This window comes from Danio rerio, chromosome 12 (genome assembly GCF_052040795.2).
Source record: "Danio rerio strain M-AB ecotype USA chromosome 12, GRCz13ab, whole genome shotgun sequence".
In the NCBI taxonomy this organism is placed as follows: Eukaryota; Metazoa; Chordata; class Actinopteri; order Cypriniformes; family Danionidae; genus Danio; species Danio rerio.
In genome coordinates, this window is record NC_141032.1 from 1665001 (window position 1) to 1675000 (window position 10000).

The 10000-nt window shown below is 33.4% G+C and overlaps 1 protein-coding gene across 7 annotated transcripts in view; it reads left to right on the forward strand.

Moving 5' to 3' along the window:
- Positions 1 to 10000, forward strand: part of cops3 (COP9 signalosome subunit 3) — an 85106-nt gene that overhangs the window by 70691 nt on the left and 4415 nt on the right. For 5 of the 7 annotated variants that reach the window (XM_087274710.1, XM_087274709.1, XM_087274711.1 and 2 more), the window contains 7 exons: positions 1181 to 1360; positions 1657 to 1797; positions 4642 to 4815; positions 4896 to 4982; positions 5590 to 5703; positions 6563 to 6643; positions 8888 to 9202. In XM_087274710.1, the coding sequence (XP_087130836.1) occupies positions 1181 to 1360; positions 1657 to 1797; positions 4642 to 4815; positions 4896 to 4982; positions 5590 to 5703; positions 6563 to 6643; positions 8888 to 8941 (831 nt within the window). In that variant the 3' untranslated portion in view covers positions 8942 to 9202. 7 annotated transcript variants of the gene reach the window in all.

Below are 10000 nucleotides of genomic sequence, written 5' to 3' on the forward strand. Positions count from 1 at the left end.
CATCCATCCATCCATCCATCTATCTATCCATCTATCCATCTATCCATCTATCTATCTATCTATCTATCTATCTATCTATCTATCTATCTATCCATCCATCCATCGACTGACCAACCTATCCATCCATCCATCCATCCATCCATCCATCCATCCATCCATCCATCCATCCATCCATCCATCATCTATCTATCTATCTGTCTGTCTATCTATCTATCTATCTATCTATCTATCTATCTATCTATCTATCTATCTATCTATCTATCTATCTATCTATCTATCTATCTATCTATCGACTGACCAACCTATCCATCCATCCATCCATCCATCCATCTATCTATCTATCCATCCATCTATCGACTGACCAACCTATCCATCCATCCATCCATCCATCCATCCATCCATCCATCTATCTATCCATCTATCGACTGACCTACCTATCTATCCATCCATCCATCCAACGACTGACCAACCTATCCATCCATCCAACCATCCATCCATCTATCTATCCATCGACTGACCAACCTATCCATCCATCCATCCATCTATCCATCCATTCATCCATCCATCCATTCATCCATTGACTAACCAACCCATCTATCTATCTATCTATCTATCTATCTATCTATCTATCTATCTATCTATCTATCTATCTATCTATCTATCTATCTATCTATCTATCTATCTATCTATCTATCTATCTATCTATCTATCTATCTATCTATCTATCTATCTATCTATTGACTGACCAACCTATATCCATCCATCCATCCATCGACTGACCAGCCTATCCATCCATCCATCTATCTATCTATCCTTTTTCATAATGTTTTAATCTCTATCCATCCATCCATCCATCCATCCAATATAATGCCTAAACATCTTTATCCAAATAAAGAAACCTAATAGAAATGCATAATTGTGTCTGAAAATACTTGTGTATGAAACTAGGGAATGCACAGCCCTATATAAAACTGTTAAGTAAAAATAATATTAACTTTTATTGAAATAACTGTATTAGAAATGGTGCATAGTTTGGAGGTAAATATTGGTTAGTACCATGGGATGCTCTTAAACTAATAGTAATTATATCAGTAAATGTATACATTTATGATCTCAAGGTGATGGCAAATCATTGGACGTTTATTGTGTAGTAAATAGTGACTTGTCCTTGTGTTTACAGTTGTGTCTATTAGCGAAGTGCTTCAAACCTGCAGTCCCGTTCCTGGAGTTGGACATGATGGATATTTGCAAGGAGAACGGAGCGTACGATGCAAAGCACTTTCTATGTTATTATTACTATGGTGGCATGATCTACACGGGTCTGAAGAACTTTGAAAGGGCGCTGTATTTTTTTGAACAGGTAATTTATGGTTTATTTATTATATATTTATAAGTTGTTGGTTTGTTTTTAATGAGAGAGAGCTTTATGTTTTAAATTGCTTAATATTTTATTTTAGAAGGGAGACTTTATTACTCTCATTAATATTCATAATAATGGTTTGTAATGAAGGATCTGTACACAAACAATTTAAATGCCATTGTTGCTCGAAAGTATTTTTGTTTAATATATATCATGGAACCGCAATGTTTTATAAGACTATTATCAAATTGTGAAAAATCTCTAACCCAATACAGTGTGTTTGTGATTACCTTCAGGCAATAACCACTCCAGCAATGGCTGTCAGTCACATCATGTTAGAAGCATATAAGAAATACATCCTGGTGTCCCTCATCCTTCATGGCAAAGTTCAGCAGCTTCCCAAATACACGTCACAGATCGTGGGCAGATTCATTAAGGTGAGTGTCCGAGCACAACATTGAAAACCAATTACATGGCAATATTTTGCTTATCTGCTTGAACTCAGAATTATTAGCCCTCCTGTTATTTTTAAATCTTTTATATTTTATAAATTAATTAATTTTAAATTAATATTGCTCAAGGGGGCTGATAATACTCCCTTTCAAATGGTTTTAAAAATGTAGCTTGTAATATAGCCGAAATGAAACTACTTTCTTGACAGGACTTTCTCTAAAAGAAAAAATATTATAGGAAATACCTTGAAAAATTCCTGAATCTGTTAAACATCATTCAGAAAATATTTGAAAAGAAAAAAGTTCATGAGTAATTCACTTTAACTATATATTGCAATATGAAATGTATTTCATAAAAATAAGCTTTGTTAGCCCTATATATATATATATATATATATATATATATATATATATATATATATATATATATATATATATATATATATATATATATATATATATTTTTTTTTTTTTTTTTTTTTTATATATATATATATATATTTATACAACAGTTCTGTCTGGTTCTCAAATCTGATTGGCTGATAGCAGTGTGATATTCTGCAATATCAGAACTCCTACAGCCTCTTTACCCTTTGTGTATTACTTCGCCCACATACAGCCAGCAAAAAGCAGACACTACAGAACTAAAGTTTAAAAGATGCTTGCTCAGCTGTTTAACTGTCAGCTTATGATTTGAATCCCAAGGCACTGCTACTCGTGTGATATTGCTCATATATAGCGTTATGGATATATATATATATATATATATATATATATATATATATATATAGCGTTATGGATGTGACTTTTGCAGTAAAAAAACTCAAAACATAAATTCATATAGAAAGTAAATGTTAGCATTATATTGGTTTATATTTTCCAAAACAACTGACCACTGAGTTAAGGGATCAGAAAATATACATCTGTAAACATGTTTTGTACTTTAAATGAGGAAAATAAGCATGTGTTATGATTGTGACAAAAAAGTCTTCAGTAAACAACATACTTTGTGGAAATTAAACTGCACAACTCAAAATAAATATTGATAATCGAAAGGATAAAATATGTCTCTCTATAGAACAAAAATGATTGACTTTATTTTATTTGACATTTTTGCATTTATGAGGAAAAAGTGTCGTTATGGATGTGACATCTCTCCGATATGGATGTGACGCATGTGAAATTTCCATTCCTGTGACTTTGGTAAATCAAATATAATAGTTTGAAAACACTGACAGAGAATTTTTTTGAGTATTTCTAAAGTACTGTTAAATACAAGAAAACACAAAAAACAGAATCGGTTTCCATATTTTGGTGAAATCTTAAATATCACTATATATATGCACAATGTTTTGAGTTTTTTCAAAAATGATGTGGAAAAATAAGGGAATAATAAAAGGCAAAAGTAATGTTTTGCTAATAAATAAAGCTTTAAAATAAGCATGTTCTCCAAATAATCAGTTTGGACCTTGAAAAAATGTTTGGAGAAAAATGTAGGCCTCGAAATGAAAAAGTGGAGAACCCCTGCTGTACACCACATAGGTCAAAACAAAGTTTATTTTGGGTGCTAATAATCGTGATCAGTTGTTGCCCAGCACTATATATATATGATATATATATATTTATATATATATGTGTATATATTTATATATATATGTGTATATATTTATATACACATATATATATATATATATTTATATATATATATATATTTATATATATATATATATATATATATATATATATATATATATATATATATATATATATATATATATATATATATATATATATATATATATATATATATATACACAGTTGAAGTCAGAATTATTAGCGCCCCTGTTTATTTTTTCCCCAATTTCTGTTTAATGGAAGGAAGATTGTTTAAGCACATTTCTAAGCATTATAGTTTTAAAAACTTATTTCTAATACTTGATTTATTTTATCTTTGCCATGATGACTGTAGATAATATTTTACTTGATATTTTTCAAGACACTTCTTTACAGCTTAAAGTGACATTTAAAGGCTTAATTAGGTTAATAAGGTGAACTAGGCAGGTTGGGGTAATTAGTCAAGTTATTGTATAATGATGGTTTGTTCTGTTGATTATCGAAAAAAAAATTAGCTTAAAGGGGCTAATAATTTTGTCCCGAAAATAGTTTTTAAAAAATTAATAACTGCTTTTATTTTAGCCAAAATAAAACAAAAAGCCTTTCTCCAGAAGAAAAAAATATTATCAGACATACTGTGAAAATTTTATTGCTCTGTTAAACATCATTTGGGAAATACTTAAAAAAGAAAATAAAAATCAAAAGGGGGCTAATAATTCTGACTTCAACTGTATATGTGTGTATATATATATATATATATATATATATATGTGTGTGTGTGTGTGTGTATATATATATATATATATATATATATATATATATATATATATATATATATATATATATATATATATATATACACGCATACCAAAGCTACAAAAAAATTATTGTGCTTTATATTTTATTGGGATATCTTAATAGTTGTCTGATGCAGATAACTATTACGTAACAAAATGTCCAACAACACTTTACAGTTTTTATTATATAAATTAATAAATCCATCTTTGTTAACGCTACAAATGCCATCGATTATGAACTGAAAGGGGTAAACTTTGCAATTATTCCACAAACACATGCATTTTAAATTGTGGTGCCCGGGCACTTCATATCTCTACTTCACACAACGTCAATGGTGACACTATATATTCTGCAGTCCTACATCGCCGTCTATAAGCTAATCATCTGTTGTGTACGTGTGTTTTATATGATTTAAAGCCTCTTAGCAATGCCTACCATGAGCTAGCGCAGATCTACGCCACCAACAACCCGGCAGAGCTCCGTGCGTTAGTCAACAAACACAGCGAGACCTTCACACGAGACAATAACACCGGCCTGGTCAAACAGTGCCTGTCCTCGCTCTACAAGAAGAACATTCAGAGGCTAACCAAGGTTTGAAATTGCAGAAATCTGTAGTTTAATACTGCACCGGTCAATGTTGACGCTAATCATTTCTGCTCTGTGATTGGCAGACGTTCTTGACGTTATCTTTACAAGACATGGCGAGTCGAGTTCAGCTCTCCGGCCCTCAAGAAGCTGAGAAATACGTCTTGCATATGGTAAATTAAAGCATGTTTATATGTAGCTGATCTAAGAGAAGAGTAATGACACGTTACCCCAAAAGTCTTGTGCTGGATCCCAGTTGTAAGAGCAACAAATAATACCTTGACTTCTAGTTGATGATGTGTAAAAGTGTCAGAAGGTGGATTTCTCTGCTGAATCATCTGCTTCACAATCATCACCAATACTGCAGAAGACCTACCGGAACCAACATGGAGCCAAGATTGGAGCCTGAAAGCAAAGAAGGTCAAGCTGCTATAGGATTGGCCAGCCCAGTCACCAGACATGAACATTATTGAGCTGATGGAGGAGGAGGCATTGAAGATGATAACTCAGACCTTACTGTCCTAATGAAATCATTCAAAATCAAGGCATGGTCATATTTTATTTTGGTCAAATAAGCGTAATCTAGAGGCCTTTGCCTTTCATATTAGCCACTTCTGATGCCAATTGATCAACTAGAAGTCAAGTTATTATTGGTTATTCCTAAAACTTGAATAAGTAACAAGACTTGATGCTTATTGTGCTCATAATAGTGCTGTCTCCTTTGAGAATGTGCTCTGCTTCGTGTTTGTCCAGCATCTGAGGTGTTTTTCTCTGTCTCAGATCGAGGATGGAGAGATCTATGCAAGCATCAACCAGAAGGACGGCATGGTCTGTTTCCATGACAACCCGGAGAAATACAACAACCCAGCGATGCTCCACAAAATTGACCAAGAGGTTTGCAATTATAAAACACTGTTTCTCTTAATTCAGTACCAAAACAACAGCAGCAGGAGGCCTTACATTAGAGATATTTAGAAGACAGCATGCACTTAATATTTCTGCCCTCAGTGTGTTGTCTTGTTAATCATTTGATTTCTCAAAGGTGCTTTATGCTGCAGCATATCATCATATTTTTATGTTTTGGATTTATTTGTTTATTATAAAATAAAAAATACAGTTAAACATTAATTTTGTGCAATATTATTTCTGTTTAAGAACTATTTATATAAATATATAGTATAAAGTGTATATATCATGTATATTAATGTGAACCATAAAGTATTATAAATAAACCATGTTACTAAGTTTTAGCATTTATGCAACATGTCAACGTACTTTTATGTTTTTGGAGTTATTTATATGTTAGAAATAAAGTAAAACGCTAATATTGTGCAATATTATTGCTAGTTAAGAACTGTTTTATTTTTTTAATGTGAATAATAATGTATTATAAATCAAATCTTTATCTTTTGGATTGATTATTTGTTAGAAAATACATGAAAACATTCAAATTGTTCATTATTACTTTTATTTAAGAACTGTTTATATGTGTGTGTGTGTGTGTGTGTGTGTGTGTGTGTGTGTGTGTGTGTGTGTATATATATTTATTTCTATGTGAAAAATAATGTATTATAAATGTAAATTAATTTAAACTTTTGATTTTGAAGCACAAGATGGGAAAATTATTTCAGATTCAGATTTTTGATTTTAGAAACCTATAAATGCAATATAATATTTGTGCACATACGTCTACATTCACTCCATTATATATGATCTTGTGCAGCATTTGAGTGTGTTTTTGTTTCTCACACAGATGCTGAAATGTATAGAGCTGGATGAAAAACTAAAGTCCATGGATCAAGAAATCACTGTAAACCCCCAGTTTGTGCAAAAGGTACCAGCTCATGATTCAGTTCAGAATCAAAGCTTTTAGAATCAGTGTTGGGAAAAGTTAAACTACAATTTACTTTTGATGACGTTTTTAAAAAGTTACTAAATGTGTTACTTATTTAGGAAAACTTTGTTGATTTTTAATGTAGCATTTTCAGCATTATTTGACTTAATATAAAGTATGCATATATACACACAATTGAAAGCAGAAGTTTACATGCACTCTTAAAAAAGGAACATAACCATTTTTTAAAAATGTCTGATGGTAAATGATACTAAATGTTTACTATTTTAGGTCTGTTAGGATTACCTAAATGCTTTACATTTGCTAAATGTCAGAATAATGAGAGAAAAGTTTACACTCATTTCCTTGTTATTTTTTAGCTTTGCTTTTAAACTGTATGACTTTGGTCAGATGTTTTGGGTCTCCTTCCACAAGCTTCTCACAATAGTTTGCAGGAATTTTGGCCCATTCCTCCTGACAGAATTGGTGTAGCTGAGTCAGCTTTGTAGGCTGTCTCGCTCGCACAAGCATTTTCAACTCTGCCCACAAATGTTCTATAGGATTGAGATCAGGGCTTTGTGATGGCCACTCCAAAACATTCACTCTGTTGTCCTTCAAGCACATTTGAACTAATTTCTCAGTGTGCTTAGGGTCATGATCAGTTTTGAGGACCATTTGTGGCCAAGTTGTAATTTCCTGGCTGATGTCTTGAGATGCTGCTTCAGTATTTCTCCATAATGTTCTTTCTTCATGATGCCATCTATGCTGTGAAGTGGACCAGTCCCTCCTGCAGCAAAACAGCCCCACAACATGATGCTGCCGCCCCCATACTGCACAGTTGGGATGGTGTTCTAGGCTTGTTCCCCTTTGTCCTCCAAATGTAACGCTGGTCATTATGGCCGAAAAGTTCAATCATAGCTCCATCAGAGCACAGGACATGTCTCCAAACATCACTCTTTTTCCCAGTGTTATTTAGCTAATTGTAATCTGGCTTTGTTGTTGATTCTGGCTTGTTGATTTTCCCATGTTTTCACACAGTAAGCAGTCGGTTTGAGCTTTTCCTTCAATACTATTCTACAGTTGTGCCTTACATTAACTCAAATGTTGTCAATCAGCCAATCAGAAACTTCCAAAACCTCGACATCATCATCTGAGCTTTATCAGAGGCAGAATAATCTTATTGTGTGTAAACTTGACTTTTAACAAGAGTTATAACATTTTCTCTAACAGTCTCTCTCATTATTCTGCTATTAAGCAGAACAGAAACATGTGATAATCCTGACTTACCTGAAAGAGAAACAATTTAGTTCAGACTTTTCTTTAAATGGTTATATGCCCTCATATACAGTGCATTTAAACTTCTGCTTTCAACTGTACACACACAGTTGAAGTCAGAATAGTTAGCCCCACTGAATTAGTCACAGGTCGTTATGTATCTCGGTTTTGGCATCACGGTTTGGTACGGTACATCAGGAATAATAACAAATCTCCAGCGCTTACCTTTTCTGTTTATTGTGATCAGGCAGAAGTGTTTCATCACATTCAGCTACCGAGCTGAAGAGCTTCTTGTGATGCAAAAACACAAATTGAATGCAATAATTAGAATAAAACTTTATGATCCGGAAGCTAATTAGGAATTGAATCTCAGCCCTCTCCTAAAACAAAGTGAAAGCAATAATTATGTATTAAAAGTAAAGTTCTGTCATTGTTTGTGGATGTGCTTAACCGTTGTACACGAGTTTAGAAGCCGTGCGAAGATAATTCAACGTTCACCCACAGCAGCACTTATTTGTCCCACATACTGTCAGTTTCAGAGAAGTAGACCAATCAGAAGAGCTCTGAGGTGGGACTAGTGCTGCGTGCTTCTGTTTATGTGTAGCAAGTTGTTGTGATACTGGAAAAATAGCCTGAGCACTGATGTGTCGCGTTTTCCGACAGCAAAGCACATTCTTTGTGAATGCACTCTGTATTCATCGCAAGGGCATGTGAACCAAACCGTGAGCATTGTACCGTGACTGTTCGGGACGAATGCATGTACTCTTACAGCCCTAATGCTTTATTATATGCTGCACTATATGCAACAACATCAGTCTGGGCAGCTGCAAACCACATTTTAAAGAGCAACGGGCTGGATGCGAACATTGGAACATCACTCGTTCAGTGAAAAATATTAAGTGCATGTGTTGTTGTAATTACAACTTTGCTGTATTAATATGTGATGCCAGCACTGTTGTTGTGTTTCAGAGTATGGGAACACAAGAAGACGATGTCGGCAGCAAGACGTCGAGCTACTCTTGAGGCCGTTTCTCCACAGAACCGTCCTCATCCCAAAGCTGGAAACCAGAATCAGTTCAATACGGACTCTATTGGAGGAAAACAAAAACAAATGTAATGCGTGGAATGACCTGCGTTTGGTTCTGTCACAGTGCACCCTAAAACAAGAACTCATCTTTTTTTGTCAGTGTTTATTTATCTATGCTTGGTCAACACGCCACTGCATCATTTACGGTCATACAAATAAAGATACCGGACTACTTTGTTCAAGAGTTGTCGAAATTACATATGGATGCTTGTCTTTATTGCAGCACCACATCATGAAACTATATTCTTACACTATGAGGTTGTAGAATGCTTGATTCTGATTGGCTGTTATTATACAGTTATTATACAGTTTCAGTTAACCTACCTTAAAGAAGACCTGTTGCTAGCCATTAGCTCGCTCCTGTCAGGAAGGCAATTCCAACCGCGCGAAAATGTAATGGGCTAACCTGTGACCTCAATCAAGATGACCAATAGAATAAGGTGTTTCATAAGATCCCGCCCACTGAGCTGCAGTTTTCAACTCGCAAAACTTTTCAACTCAAAAGCAAAGATTTTAGATCCGCAAAAATGAAACAAAACCGAAAGCAAAATGAATGAGCACACAATGAATTAATCTGGTGGTAACTGCATAAAATGGCAATAGTTTATTTTTTTGCAGTGTGATTTTTTTTTAAATAAACGTTTTTTATTATTTGAAATCTTTGATTTTTTAATTACATTGTACCTAGTTTTGGTCAAAAACTTCTTATGTTTGTTTGAATAATAAAGACACAAAATTAACCCTGGCATTCATGGGTTCAAAACTTTTCAACTCACAAGCAAAACATTTCAACCTGCAAGCAAAGATTCTAAATGTGCAATAAAAGACAGCAGAAAAGAGAGCAAAATTAATGAGTGTGCAATGAAAATTGTGGTAACTGCATAATAGGACAATTGTTTATTTTTTGCAATCCAAAATATTTTATTATCATTGACATAAGTTTTTTAATTAAACATGTTTTTTATTTGAAATCTTTAATTTTTTAATTACTACAT